Source organism: Punctularia strigosozonata, assembly GCF_000264995.1.
Source record: "Punctularia strigosozonata HHB-11173 SS5 unplaced genomic scaffold PUNSTscaffold_6, whole genome shotgun sequence".
NCBI classification, from domain to species: domain Eukaryota; kingdom Fungi; phylum Basidiomycota; class Agaricomycetes; order Corticiales; family Punctulariaceae; genus Punctularia; species Punctularia strigosozonata.
In genome coordinates, this window is record NW_006767438.1 from 1,093,889 (window position 1) to 1,108,186 (window position 14,298).

The following is a 14,298-nucleotide window of genomic DNA, read 5'->3' on the forward strand; positions in this document are numbered from 1 at the left end:
TGCCATCAAGTCGCAGATCTTGACTTCAGCCGTTGGGGGTTCTATGCGACGGCAGAACTTGAATGAAGCGCAGACTCGGATTGATGGTGGCTCCGTGGGACGAGGATTTATGCTAGCCAGCGATGGAAGGAGGGTTGTAGGCAGAATGTTATGGTTGTGCTGTGCTCCTAGCCGTATATAGAATCTTTCTCCGTTAAGCTAGGCAAGATCTACTGCAGCGCCAGGCCATAGTAGACTCGGTCAAGCGTACGCGCGATTTGGACGGAGAAACGGCAAAACATCGAGAGACACATACAGCAGCGACGTACTGCGCGCGCCTGCGCCGCCACCGACGACGGGAAATCTGATACTGAGCCGCAGCCATCGAAACAGGAGGATGGGCCGATGAGGATCGGCGTGATGTTGCATCCGCAGAGGCCCAAAATAACACACATCTAACCCAAGCTTGGGGTTACTAAGTTGTGTACGTGTTTCGACAGCTAGCGATTACAGCGTGTAGGTATGTATGGTAAGGGTTCGCGTAGAATCATAATATGTCGATGAGGCCAACCTTCTAGGTGGAAGGCGTCGATCAATCCTTTATACGTTGTTTGGCTTCCTCCAAGAACTCCTCGAACGCCGTGACGAACCCCTCTGTCAACTCTCGCGCGATGCCCTCGTACCGAGCCGTCTTATCCGCCGTCACCGTCCATACCAGATGCCCGTCGTACGAGATCATACCGATCCCGAGCGTGCCCTTGCCCGCCTGCGGCGGGCTCGCCGTCCACCTCAGGATCCGCGCGCCCTCGACGTCGATCGCGCCCGGCGGGCCGGGCACGTTCGTGAGCACGCCGTGCACGGACTCGAGCGCGGCGTCGACGAGCTTCAGCCGGCTCGGCGCCGGGAACAGCACCGGCGCGCGGTACGCCCACGCGAGCAGCTTGAAGCAGACGCGCGGCCAGAAGGACGTCTTGAGCTTGCGCATCTCGTCGTGCGCGGCGTCGATCAGGACCTGGGTCGACGCCCGCCCGCGGTGATGCCGGAAGTAGGCGATCATGCCCGAGGTGAAGTTGCCCATCCCGGGGTCGTCGGGGGTGCGGATCGAGATCGGGATGAACAGCGCCACGCTGATAGGCGAGGGGGGGAGAGAAAGAGAAAGAAAGGAACGCGTTCAGATCGGCCTCTTTCATCCCGCCGCACAGAGCGGAAGGAAGGGGGAGCGAGATTGAGTATGGTTGCTTACCGTGAATCGCTCGTCTGGCCGACGCGTTCGAAGTACCGCCACAGCGTCTTCGCGACGACCGCGCACATCACGTCGTTCAGCGTGATCTTCCGCTTTTTCGAGCCGAACGCCTTCTGGACGAGCTTGATGTCCGCGAGGCCGACCGCGTCGGAGAACGAGAACTCCTTTTCGTACGGGCGCGCCCCCTCGTATCGCAGCGCGCGCCGGCGGAAGGTGAGGAAGGCGATCCCGGCCCTCAGACCGGCGAGCGTGCCGTAGATGAGCGCGATGAGAACGAAGACGGCGTGCAGGGCGTAGAAGAGGCACGCGACGACGAGGCTCGGAACGTATGGGTCTAGGGGCTTGATCGCGCTGGACGCGGCCGGGAAAGGTATATCGGACAGCTTGGCGCGCCCGGTCTTGACGGCGTGGGCTTGGGCGTTTACCTGATGCGCGTGCCCGTTCATCTGCTCTTGTTTCTTCTCCACCATCTTGCGCGCCGAGGTCGTGGTCAGCTGCGATATGACGAATCCCTGACCATCCGCTAAAGCTGCCGACGAGAGCGAGGTATCAGATATGCGCGGTCCCAAGGTCGACAACCATCGGGGGAACACGCACTATGATGGGCTCGCGACATCATCGCGGACTTCGCGCCGGTGCCATCATGATAGTTGCGCAGCACCTTGACTTCCCACAACGCCTGGGTAGAGCTTCAGTTCAACAAGACCGTACGGAGAGGGAGTGGGCGTGGCGCAGGAGGTAAAGTATTCGGACCTTGCTCAGATCCCAGCCCCTCGCTATGAATTCCGCCATGTGGTCTTCGAGCTCGCGCTTCCCATTCGCGCCGTCCGGCATCGTCTCCACCGAAAAGTGGTCGCGGATATCGTATCCCTCGTAGTCCCGGAGTACCGCGGTGTGGAACCGCCGGTGCAGGCCGGAGGGGCGCCGGCGGTAGGACGGGAAGCGACGCGCCATGTCTTCCCAGTGCTCGATCAGCTTGTCCACGTCCACGTCCTCCTCGAACGTCGATATAGACGCGCTGCGGGAAGGGGAAAAGCATTCAGCCTCTCAATTATGCGCGTAACGACCGGAAACCGGTGAAAGGAGGGGGGGGGGCGAAAATTGCGTCGGAATTTGCCCGAGATCCACACACTCACCATACCGGGTTGAAATCGCTCCCTTCGTCGAGCAGAAGCCACATGTTGTCGATTCCGGGCAGCATGTTCCTGGAAAAAAGAACAAGCCCCCGAACCGGGTCGGTCAGCGTAAAAAAGGGAAGGAGAGAGACTCGGGAAGAAGAAGTATGACAAAGGGGGGGGGGACGTACTTCTGGTAGTCCAACTCCGCTTCTAACCACCGGCCGACGCTTCCGCCCCAGGGATGTTTCTGCACCGCGTTCTCGTCGAGGTGCACGCGCCTGCGGACTTCGCCCATCGACTGGGACAGTCTCCGGGTCGCGCTCGCCATGCTGGTGGTAAGAACGGGCGATGGATATAGGCTGGTGGGTAGTTTGACGACGTCACGCCCTGCGGATGATGATGATGTTCGCTTGGTGACTTTTACAGAGGGGATCCAGCGCTCTGGCGATTCTTGTGCGCTGGGCGTACCTCGTATGGATGTAGGTCCGCCTATACGGAGACAGAGATAGCGCTTCGATGGTCCCTTGCCGAAGTTACCCAGTATCGTAGAATAATGGCAGTCGGTATGCTAGGATGTTACAGCGTTCCAGACTGGCACTCTGGCATCGTGTTGTTGCTTCGTCGTATAGAGCAGAAGAAGAAAGGCACGTTTGAATCGAGGGGGCATGACGCAACGTGTGCACTCGACCTCGTGCGCGCGTCTTCCCGGCCAACTCCCGGCGCGCGCCGCTCACACGTGAAATCGATATCCCTGTCGGACGCAAAACACCAAAAACATCCATCGTGGAGAAAAGTTGGAGAAAAAAAAGCAACTGTACATTGCGGTTATGATACAAATGGGAGGGGGGTTGTGGTTTACATAATGGATTAATCGTAAAAAAAACGGGGAGGTCGTTGCGGTTCGTTATGCGTGCAACGAAAGGCAGGCGCTACGTGAGGGAAAGCAAAAAAAAAAAACAGCAAAGGCGAAAGGAAGATGATACGGCCAAACAAAAAAAAGTTGGACGAAACAACCCGACAAAGACAGATATCCCACAACTGGGACGACCCCTTTAAAAAGCGGACAGGAAAGAGAGAGAACGTGGAGCCTAGAGGAAGGGGAAGGGGGAGGAGGGGGAGTAAGACGGCGTGGTCAGACGTTGGTTCCGCGGCGGGACGCACATGAAGGAGGCGATCGGCGACCCGTGCGAGTGCGGGGTCCAGCGTCGCCTTTTTAGGGCAAACGCTATAGATGTAGTCTGTACACGGGGGGGAAAAAATCGCAAAAAAAGGGGCGCGTTAAAATCCGGCTTTTTTCGGTTGGCAGATCAAGGACGGGGACGATGGGAGCGGGGGAGGGGGGAGGGGATCGAGGAGGGGATCGAGGAGGGGGCTCATAGTAACCTTGATTGCTTGAGATGCTGCCGCACGACCATATCGCGCACGCTCGCGAGTATGCCGGACGTCGTGACCGTGTCCTGGAACGAGTTGCGCGATGAGATGTCTCGTTCACGCGAACGCCGACAACAAGAGCAGCGGTGGTGGGGCGGTTGGGCGACGTACCGTGACCGACGTGCAGAACCCGTAAAACTTGCGCGGGCAAGGGGAATGTTCCCGCTGTATCGCGCTAAACTTGCTCCGGAAATCTGGGAGGGGGGGGGGGGGGCGCGTCGACGGAACGTGTAACGTCAGCGTCTCTCACACCGCTCTCGACCAAAAAAAAGGGGGAAGAATGGAGGAACACGCACATTTCGACACGGTCTCGACGTCGTTCGCCCGGTCGCCGTAGGAGCGGACGTACTTGGCGAGCCGGATGCCCGAATTGAGCTTGCGCTCGAGGATGTCGCACTTGTTCAGGAACAAGACGAGGTCCACGTTCGCGAGCAGCTTGTTCGAGCAGACCGCCTTCCAGAGCAGCACGCTGTCCTCCTGTATCAAGCGCGTTCCCGACGTCAGCGGCGGATAACGAACACTTCTCTGGCCCCTTGGCCCGGTGATCCGGGAAAAAAAAGGGGGTGGGGGCCCTAGAGGCCGCAACAAGTAAAAGAAAAGGGAGATGGCCAGAGCTTTGATCTCCGAGCGCGGTATGGGCGCCGGGGGTGGAGATTGGGTTTCAAAGCTACGACGGGTTGGACCGAACTCGGAGATTACGCGGCGTCCCATCATAGCAGAAAGGACCCCGGGGGGGGGGGGGGGTTGGCCCTGATGAGCTTGCGCCGTCGGCGCGCCCAAAAAACGCGCACACGCATATCATCAAGACGGGAACATGCGATGCAACTCACCAGGCGGTTCACGCTTCGATCCTCCACCAGCACCTGATCGAACCCGGATATCGGCGCGAGGAAGATGATCGCGTCCACTGGCGACGGAAAAGGCAATCGAGGTGCGAGTTAGTCAGAAGAGCGCCAGGCACCGTCGTGACGCAAATAGAATAGCGGAAGCAGTTCGCGGCGCGCCAAAAAAGGATTGGGGGGAGGTAAGGAAGAAAATAAAAGAGAGAGAAAGGGAAAGGGAAGACCCCGGTCTAGATCTCGATAAGGGGTGGTAAAAAAGGGCGAAGGCCAACTCACCGTTGTCGAAGAACGGGACCCACGTCTCTGCACGCGCGGGGAAAGAGAAAGCCGCGTCATCAGTTCATCGTCCCGCGCGCTCGAAGGCAGAGAAAGAGAACAAGGGGCGATAACGGCCACTCACGACGCTGCGAAAAGGAGAGCGGAGGAACAGAAACGGGAAGGCGAGGTCCGTCAGCGTGGTGGCTAAGGCACCGAAAGGCAAAGCCGCGTACCTGCGACCTAGACCCCCCGACATCGATTATCCGCCATTCGGTCCCACTCTCCCGACCGGCCGACGCCTCCATCTCGAATTTGTATTCGGATACGCCCACGGTCTTTAGACGGGCTCTGAGCACGTCGTCTGCGCCCCGAGGATGTGGTTTCGCGGGTTGAGAGACGTAGTGACACGGATGGAGGCGATGTTTGGGCTCACCATCGGTAGGCGTATACTTGGGATCTGTCACGCGCGCGAGGTCATTGAGGAAGCTAGAATGAGAGGATGGGTGAGGGTCAGAGGCACGCAATGCTGGAGAAAACAGTGAACGAGCTCACAAGCCTGGCGACTCCTCCAGTCGCAGCTTCCGACGGCGCAAGAGCGCCCGCACGGTGGTGTTATTCCACAGCTCGATCATGTCGTCCCGACACGAATGCAGGATATCCGTCACCTCCTCCATCGACCCGGGCCCGCGCTGCGCCGCCGCGTGCTCCTTCCCCTTCCCGTTCGCCAGCGCGCCCTTCCACTTCGTCGTCGGCCGCACGAACACCTCCTGCGTCCGCCACGGATGGTCCGCGCCGCCGTGCCCGTGCCCGGGCGCGTAGCCGTTCCCGAGCCGGGTCGCCTCCTCCTCGTTGGGCGGGACGAGCTTCGCGATGAGGATCGCCTCGACGTGCCGGAGGGCGAGCAGCCGGAGCTGGAACGCGTCCAGCTCGTCCGTCACGTCCAGCTGGCCGTCCGAGTCGCTCTCGTCGTCGCTGTGCACGCGCGTCCGGCCCCGCCGCGCGTCCGTGAGCGCTTCGAGGATGGTGCGCACGGAACGGACGAGGTTGAGCTGGATGACGGCGCGCCAGAGGATGCGCTCCTCCCGGAAGGCGTTCGGGGTGTACAGCCGCTGAAACTCTGGTGATTTTTTTCCGTATCATAAGTCAGCGCGCGAGGAACACAGAGCGAGAAAGATAGATACGGAGGGACGTACGTCGGAGGGTGGTCGACTTGCCTGCGGGGACGCGAGGAAAAAAAAAACGTGTTGGTGAGACATTGCGCGCTCGGCGGCGAGAGGGGCAGATAGAGAGAACGCGGAGCGACGCACCGGACTCGCTCTGGCCGAGGAGCAAGACCCTGACCGGTTTCCGCTTCTTCTCCCTCTGCTTTTCGGCGCGTATGCTCTCGTCAATGGCCTGGCTGATCCGCTTCGCCTCCTCCTCCTGCTGCACCCGCCGCTGCCGCTGCTCCGGCGTCTCGTCCGCCGGCGGCTTCAACACGTCCTCGAACGGATCTGACTGCTGCGCCGACTCCTTGCGCTCCGACATCGGGGTTGGCGCCTCCGGTGGGAGAGGGAACGACCAGAGGGGGGGAGGGGCGTAACGGAAGAAAAGGAACGGGGGGCGGGGTTGGAGATGGAGAGAGGGCCCGGAAAAGGCGAACCCAGGAATACCGATCAGGGTTCGGCCCAGCTTGATCAAGACCCGCGCGGTTACATATCGGCATGAGGGCGGGAACCGTTCGCCATTTGTGTTAGGTCGGGGCGGTCGCCTCCTCGCCCCCCCCCCCCTCCTCGCCCCCCCCCCTCTGAGTTTGCCTGCTCCGGCAAAAGTCTATATCCGGCCTGAACTCGTGCCCGCCCTTCGGTGCCTGCCCTTCGCTCTTTTGTCTCCATCCCGAAGCTCCACGAGAACCTGGCGCGCGAGGCGGCAGGTCCCTGATCGGCAAGGCACCATCTACCGCACGCACCACTATATAGCTCCCCCGACGGGCATGCCTCTCTTGATCTCTGGAGTCTCTGGGACAACGTCGCCGCCATCTACAGCTCGGTGGAGTTTCTTGACGAACGCACATCGGCGGCGTCCCTGGTATACGCGGAAAGGGCCCTTCTGCGAAACACTCGGGACAGCCGCGCCCGCCGGGATCCTTTCGCGCCCAGTTTTCAAGTTTGGCTTGATCGCGCCCGGATCTCCCGCATGGACGGCCCATCCGGATGCGCATCAGAAAAAACACAGTATGTAGTAACCAACGAGACAGACGGGCGGGCCCGCGTCTCCTTCCCTTCTCCATCCCCCCGCCCCGCCCCCCACACACGAGGCGCGCGATGGGCATGGCGCGGATAGGGCCAGCGCTCACCGCCCAGCTGGGCTTTTACCGACCGCATGGCGCGAATTTTTACCCCTGGACGACGGCCTCACAATCTTTGCTTCGCTTCGCCCCGGTGGGGGGAACTGTGGCTGCTCTTCGAGCGCGGCCGCGGAGCCCGGAGGGTCTCAGGATACTGTAACAACCCGTCCTCGCGCAGCTGCGTCGCAACTCGCGACTGCGTGCCCCTGGGAAACGGGCAACGTGCAGGGGCTGTTATGTAACGCATGGCGCTCGCCACGAATTTGACGGCGTGTGCGCGTTCGACTCTCCGGGAACCCGTCTGATTTCTTTCAGCAACTTCTTGCCCCATAGGGCCCGTACATCAACGTTATTCCACGCAAACGAGACTGGCGCGCCGGAGCGTGCAGCCCGAGGTACAGTCGACACCGCCAGGGGCGTGGTAGGGGGGGAAGGCAGTTCTTCCATTCGGCCTCCCCGTCTTCCATAACGGCAATCTCCCCCTTCTCGGAGATGGGCGGTGAGTTATAAAAGAGAGCAGCAGCAGCAGCAGCAGATGACACGTGTGAACATCGCGCGCGCTGGCGCCGAGAACCCTGATAACGCCATAGGAAGTGCAATCACGAGGAACGATCAGGCGCAGAAGTGTATGTGTGTGTGTGTGTAGAGTGGCACGACAAACGTTTCGTGGGTTCAGGTCTAAGTTCGTACGCGACTCTGAGGCGATAAGGGTCAAAGTAAGTACTTTTTATCGCAGAAGGAAAATCACGATGCGACGACCGGGGCGCAAAGGCACGACGCGATCGATCAATGACGAAGTGTGGGGCGGCTTCGTGGCACGGGCACGGAGAGGAAGCAAAGCGGCGTCTATACAAGCTTACTCGAACGAGGATACAAACATAGTTCCGGCAAGGATGACTCGTCTGATCTCCGACGGACATCAGACTGGGAGCTTCAGGGGAGAGGTGGCAACCCTAACTGCGGCCGCAGGAGGGGAACGTCCCGTGTATGTACGTCTTACCTTGGTCATGATGACCGGGCGGTTGGAAGATCAAGCAGCACCTTCTTACCCGGCAGTCTGGCAAAATTTACCCTGGCGGACTCCTTCATCGGCGATGAAGTAGGTAGCTTGTGCAATCTGTCGTCTATGAGCGACAGAACGAGATCAAGGCCTTCCGCGGTGCCTGCGATTCTGAGTTCGTAATAGACATGAATACCACACGCTCTGCCAAGTTACCACACGCTGCTCGTGTCCGCGCACGTCTGTTGGGCGGCCGGCTTCAGTCGGGATCCACCCAGAGGATCGCACACTCCTAGACGTTACTGACGTACACTTACTCACCGTAGCGGAACTTATGCCCCGCCGCGGACACCTTCGTAATAATCAAGGGAACCCGAAAAGGATGGACGAGAGAAAGTAGTATATCTCGCATGCACGGCGCATTGCAGGGCACCGCGCAGAGAATGCCGGGATGTTCATCTGACACCGAGAGAAGTTGGGAACTAAGGTTATGGTGCGAGCGGATAGATACGTCTTGGGGGCGATGGCCAGGAACAAGGATGTATTTGCTGTTACAACAACGTAAACCGCTCCCCGATGGGAGACCGGAGATGCTCCGGGTATGGAAGGTTACTCGACCCAAGATGCGAAAATCAAGAACACAGTGCGCACATTCGTCACCATGAGATAGAGTGTCGTCGTGATAATCGGGGGCAAGTCCGCCGGGTCGTCTTGTTCTGATCGCAGGAAAATAGGTCATTCTCGAGCCAGCATCTTGCTGATAAAAGATTGACAGATGGTGATCGAACGCGGGTTCGTTCGCTTGCGAAACGGTCGTACTGGAAGCTATAAGCTCAGAAATAGAGCTTGTTGCACGCGTACTTGGACAGGGAGTATCTCACCTCTGTACGCGGCCCGCCTGGGCAATATCAAGCCAAGACATCTGCCTGGACACTCATCTTGGTCGCAGCCGCGTTAACGGTCCATGCAATGCCACGACGTCGCATACATTGGCCGGTTTCACCGTACTTAGACGTCTTGGTCTCCTCATGAAATCGGCTCACTTATCGTGTCCAACGTCAAGATGACGAACCCGGGCATGATCTCTATGCCGATATCAGCCTCGGAAGTGGGGAGATATACATAAGTCTCGGGCGTCACGGTGTTGATTCGGAGGGAATTGTACATACTGAGACAGGTCTCCTGGAAAATGTGACTCGTACCAGAGACACCGTTATAGATCAGATTACACACACACTGTTGCTACATGCGACCCAAGGACCTTGGATTCGGCTGTGGACGGTGCTCGCCTCGCGCAACTATACATGGTATATTTTTCTCTTGCGTGCCAGTGAATACTGCTTGTCTAACGCGTTTATCGTTTCAGTCATACTTCCAAGCGGTATCATCGAGGTTCAATTAATCAGTGGCACTGCGTACAGAGCGTGTCCGGATAGAGCTCGAGGTTGGTCACGTTCATCCGAAACTAGCTCAGATAGAAGCCGTTACCGGCAAACATAACTACAGAGTCGTCAGTTATCTCAAGACGAAGGCCGCGTATTGGCGTATCAAGTTGGACCGTGCTTGCAGTGGGCGACGGGCGTCCGCTTCAGCGCGAAGAGGCGAACCCTTGCTCCGAGGACGACGCGCCTGGCACAGGTGATTGGATACACCCACGCCACATTACTCCCTTCTCCCTTCATGCTACAAGCGCTGCTTGATCCGTTTCTCCGAGCCCCAGACCAGAAAATTTCAATGGGTTGTGGAATGAGGAATGGTAAAAGGACAAAAGCAGTGTCCCTACCAGGGTTCGAGCCTGGGTCTTCACGGTTTGCAGCGACGTAGCGCCTACCACAACGTGATGATCTAACCACTAATCGATGGGGACCGAAAGCTATTGCCTCGTTGACTGTTTATATCGTTTAGGCCTGAATCCTAAGGAAACACGAGCGGCAATCTCGGTGCCTGAGATACCACAGCGTGATGATCCAACCAGTAATCGACAGGGCCCGAAAGACGAAGCTCGTCAACTGTGTCCCAAACACCAGCCCAGAGCCATCTACCGGGTTCCGTGACGATTCATTGTATCACATACAATTTGAGCATTACTGTAACATGGCGCACGATGCAGGGTAGCATAACGTAAGTAACTTACAAGCGGGATCATGGGCAAACCTATCCACCGAGTCCCTGAACGAAGCGCCGCTCGGTCAAAACGACTCCGTCTCATTTACTATCTTTCCATCTCCCTCTCCCACACGATTCCGCTCCATAGACATAGCCCTCGAGGTCCCACGTCGGGGAATAGTAGCGGGATCCGTGGGCTCGGGGTCAGGCTCCGCAAAGATCCAAGATGATCGTGCCGGAGGTTTACCTTTACCGCGCTTGCCTTTCGCGCTCCTATCGCGGCTCAACGTGCCGTCTTGCAGCGCCAATCCATCATCCGCAACTGCCGGAATAGGTGATGGTGTGGTCGCGCTCGAGAGGCATGCGGGTGACACCAATTTCTCAATCCCGAGCGAGGTGATTATAGAAGTCGGAGTCACCGAAACCTGCGAGCCGACGGGAGGGACATCCCGCGCATCCATCGTTTCGGAGGACCCAGAGCCTCCACCAGGGCTATTTGTGGTCTCCGGAGACGAAGATGTCTCTGAGATGGCGGCTGCGGCCATCTCTTTGGCCCGGAGCGACGCGGGACCGGCTTCGAGGTTGAAAACAGCTTCGACGATTTCCTCCATCTTCCGGCGCGCGTTGTGCACGAGGCGGCGGGCCTTATCTCGTGCGGTCATGATTCGCCAGTAGGTGTCCATACCCAGGCGATCAGCCTCCTCGCGCGTGGGCGGATCAGGGCTGGCGCAAGCATCCACGTACGTCGCCGGCAGCCAGCGCTCCACGCCGTACTTCATAGCACAGATGATCTTGTCTACAGCGCACGCGGTCGCATCGAGTTGCTTAATGGCGAGGGTTTTGACAGATTCGAGCTGGAAGAAATGCGCCAGGTGGAGAACAGAGATCCATTCCGCCGAAGATTGAAGGGGGTAAACACCGAAGACGCTAGCTTTCGCCGTTAAATATCGACGACGTCCGGTGATGTATCACGAGAACTTACGGAGGCATGGGGTGTAAAATCTCCAGGAAGCATCTCAGGTCCTCCGCTGCGATGTCATTGGGCACCGTGATCGGGGGCAGCGATTCGCCTGCGATTTTTGAGCGCGTGTCGCTTAGTGTGCGGAACACTTCCGATGCTCGGTACAGCGCGTAACTAGGGACCCTGAACAGTGTAGATCCAGCCTGTTGTCGCAATTGTTTGGTCAGTATGCTGCCGACGAGCGAGTTCACGAAAACAAATACCTGGATCTCAACATTATCTTCCTCTAGGTACCACCGCGGATCTCGGCTTGGAGATGTTGCCCGGGAATCGGAGGCGTGCTCAACCTCAGACCAGTTATCGGACATGGCGGATACTGTCGTGATCTCTGTCCGAGTTTGTGGGAAGGAGCATGAAGTTGCAAGGGAACGAGCGTTATTTGAGGAGTACCGAAAGCTGTTCGCAGCTGTGTGGGGTCTGATACACGTGTCTGTGCAAGTTGTGGATAGGTTCACCATGGAGAGCCGTCGCTCGGTGATAACACGGTCTTCCGCAACCCCAACGGAAGGAGTATTATATAGCATCCACCTAACTATGCAAATATCCTCTATACATATACGAGCTATAAAATTAAGGTTACGAAGAGGTTTCAGCGTTCACGGATTCCGTACATGAGTGCGCACGCACCGGTCACAGGAGGTCATCAGACCGGATAGTTTGTCCTGGAACGGTCAACGACAGGACGAGCAAGTCCAGGGCGGATCCTCCTACATGTCCGGCATGCTCGGCCCGCGCGTTCCGAAACCAAAGTACCTCCGCGAGTTGCCTAGTACTCGTACATGACCAGCAGAAGGACGCCCACGCGACGAATAGCTTGTCAATGGCGTCGAGTTAAAGCATCTACCTTGGGAATGAGATAATGATGGTACAATATTGCTGGCTGGGCGCGCAATGGCGAGCTGAAATATTCGGGAGGTGGAGGCGATACATGAATAGCCCTGAGGTATCGTCAAGGTCAGCCGGGTCAAAGAGACGAACGATCAGAAGAGAAAAACTTGCCTCTGTGCCAAGACGGTGGCGTCCCCGACGGTCATGATCGCCTCAGATTACTGTAATGGAGATATCCACAATATTGTCCATCTGCACCTAACTCCTGGTGTTCTTGCCCATCCCGGCGTAGAATCCAGCATCGATTCGTGATATTTCGTCGCAAAAGATGGGTAGGAACATGTTCTACTCCCTCCCGGATCGGTGGTCGCACCATGCACGTCCAGCCGTCCAGCGGTGCGATGATCGCCTTTCGAACGGTCGTTATGGGCTTCTGAGTTGGAAATGGACTGTATGGGAAAGTCGATGACGCGCTATTGCTACGTGGTGAAGTGTTGTGGACTTGACGCGGTGCCCTTAACGTGGTGCTCTCAAGCGCCGGCTGCTGATGTGGTAGATATAGAAAGCCAGGTATGAGGATAGGGCGCATCGGTGAATATTGCCGGGGGGGAGGGGGGCGAGGAAACGACCTTCGTGGTCCAGACTGCCGCGATCTGTCCTTGGGTCGGTCAGTGCATAGTGAGTACGAGCGATACGGGTGATGGGCGTACGGGTAATAATATCCGCCGGGAAGGTAGCGTCTACTAGTACGTTGGCGACATCGAAGCCCTTGACGATATTCAGCTCGAGCTTGCGGGTACTGTACACCAGCTAATTACGGCGAGAACATTGTGCTCACAGAGAATCCATTCCATCCGCAAATTAGAGAATGTATGTCAGCGCTTGTCCTTGAGCGACTGCATTTGCCGGTAATCCGTGATCGTGAACATCGTCAGCCGTGGTGGATGTCGAGGAAGGGATATATCCGGTAATTGCCGACGCTTTCCTGCGTCAGCTTGGTGACCTCTCAACGCCTTCGACCCTCTGACGAGCTAGACCAAGCCGTTAAAGAGAACCAGGTCTCGTCGAGGCTCATCTGGGCGCTGTTTTCGATCTCACGGGACTACTGACCGTTTCGCAACAAATCACATAAGACTGTACAACTGCCCCAGCCTCTCGCCGCTCAAGCCTTTTTTCCGCCATCGCTTAAAGTCCTGGCAGAGGTTATCATGGACTCAAGTGCAAACGCTGCTGGCCCCGCTTTGGTTGCTTGCCTTGCCGCGTGGCGTCGGGCGTCCCCTACAACGTCGCTCGCCGCCAACCCCTGTACCGCCGGCGCCGTCACCGAAGGGCTCATATCCTTCCTCAATCTTACCTCCACTTCGGAAACCAGCCTCTCCCGAAACGCGTCGTGGACCAACTTCGTGGCCGCGTACTGCCTCAACGCTCCTGTGAGTTAAGACTATCAGTGGCTAGATCATCACACCGTCATCCAGGAAGAAGCTGACAGAGGTTCTTCTTCTATACCAAGCCCGACGATGGCTGCCCTTTCGGCGTGTGCCCAAACGCAGACATAGCAGGTAAGCACGATTATCTTCTTTCCTCCTCCGTGTTGTACGTTATCTCCGTCATCGTATTTGCTCTGACGAAATGGCTCGGACAGGGCTATTTGTTCGTATCACGAGTGCGTTATATTGTGCTTGTTGTGGCTCAGTAGCGTTTTGATGGGTTATTATCGTGAATAGCATATGTGACGGCACTATGCGCAAGTGGGTCTGCATTGTTGCTTTCACATATGATGCTGATTCTTGTGCGTGTGCGTGTGGCTACTGAGATTGGTTGATTCTGTTCCCTAATACGGTGGAAGACCGTGAAGACGGTATGATATGTTATGTAGTGGTTACTTTGCTCATAATCACACGTTCTAGCGATTCAAGGGCACATCGCCATAATAGGATTGCAGCTTCTTGCAGGAATCATCGCCTTGCTAAACGGCCAGCTCACGCAACCACATGCCTTGACTCTAGGGTATCTGTGCGGATCCCCGACGCTTTGGAAATTAATCTCCCCCTCGTTTTCATACTTGTCTGGTCCCGTCATGAGTCCACCGAGAGGGCTTGCAGCCCCCGCCGGACGGGCTAAACCTCGGTTATCGAGTTCTGAAACA

The 14,298-nt window shown here is 57.5% G+C and overlaps 3 protein-coding genes and 1 non-coding gene across 4 annotated transcripts; all 4 read right to left on the reverse strand.

The window, feature by feature from the left end:
- Positions 1 to 450: 450 nt before the first annotated feature.
- Positions 451 to 2,948, reverse strand: PUNSTDRAFT_120513 (uncharacterized protein). Its single transcript, XM_007383704.1, has 7 exons — positions 2,809 to 2,948; positions 2,529 to 2,727; positions 2,359 to 2,427; positions 1,976 to 2,240; positions 1,820 to 1,901; positions 1,223 to 1,751; positions 451 to 1,106 (listed from the first exon to the last, which is right to left on the reverse strand). Exons 2-7 carry the CDS (start codon positions 2,666 to 2,668, stop codon positions 572 to 574), a joined length of 1,620 nt encoding a protein of 539 aa, XP_007383766.1. The 5' UTR covers positions 2,669 to 2,727; positions 2,809 to 2,948; the 3' UTR covers positions 451 to 571.
- A 236-nt stretch (positions 2,949 to 3,184) lies between these two features.
- Positions 3,185 to 6,438, reverse strand: PUNSTDRAFT_52477 (G-alpha-domain-containing protein). The gene is made up of 11 exons (XM_007383705.1): positions 6,179 to 6,438; positions 6,065 to 6,085; positions 5,424 to 5,988; positions 5,305 to 5,357; positions 5,101 to 5,232; positions 4,890 to 4,916; positions 4,602 to 4,678; positions 4,068 to 4,248; positions 3,883 to 3,965; positions 3,502 to 3,797; positions 3,185 to 3,428 (listed from the first exon to the last, which is right to left on the reverse strand). Exons 1-10 carry the CDS (start codon positions 6,396 to 6,398, stop codon positions 3,714 to 3,716), a joined length of 1,443 nt encoding a protein of 480 aa, XP_007383767.1. The 5' UTR covers positions 6,399 to 6,438; the 3' UTR covers positions 3,185 to 3,428; positions 3,502 to 3,713.
- Positions 6,439 to 9,971: 3,533 nt separating this feature from the next.
- Positions 9,972 to 10,064, reverse strand: PUNSTDRAFT_t62. Its single transcript has one exon. It is a non-coding gene; the product is annotated as a tRNA-His (tRNA).
- Positions 10,065 to 10,386: 322 nt separating this feature from the next.
- On the reverse strand, positions 10,387 to 11,632 carry PUNSTDRAFT_134244 (uncharacterized protein; the record flags this gene model as incomplete). Its single annotated transcript, XM_007383706.1, has 3 exons — positions 10,387 to 11,230; positions 11,286 to 11,467; positions 11,528 to 11,632. 3 exons carry the CDS (start codon positions 11,630 to 11,632, stop codon positions 10,387 to 10,389), a joined length of 1,131 nt encoding a protein of 376 aa, XP_007383768.1.
- Between the last annotated feature and the right edge of the window lie 2,666 nt (positions 11,633 to 14,298).

Coding starts and splice junctions, on each gene's coding strand:
- PUNSTDRAFT_52477 (XM_007383705.1), bottom strand. CDS start 6,398: ATGTCGGAGCGCAAGGAGTCGGCGCAGCAGTCAGATCCGTTCGAGGAC. Junction 4,679..4,889: donor GGTCCCGTTCTTCGACAACG/GTGAGTTGGCCT, acceptor TTCCGTCGCCAG/TGGACGCGATCATCTTCCTC. Junction 4,249..4,601: donor ATCGAAGCGTGAACCGCCTG/GTGAGTTGCATC, acceptor CGCTTGATACAG/GAGGACAGCGTGCTGCTCTG.
- PUNSTDRAFT_120513 (XM_007383704.1), bottom strand. CDS start 2,668: ATGGCGAGCGCGACCCGGAGACTGTCCCAGTCGATGGGCGAAGTCCGC. Junction 1,752..1,819: donor GATGTCGCGAGCCCATCATA/GTGCGTGTTCCC, acceptor TCTCGTCGGCAG/CTTTAGCGGATGGTCAGGGA. Junction 1,107..1,222: donor GGCCAGACGAGCGATTCACG/GTAAGCAACCAT, acceptor CTCGCCTATCAG/CGTGGCGCTGTTCATCCCGA.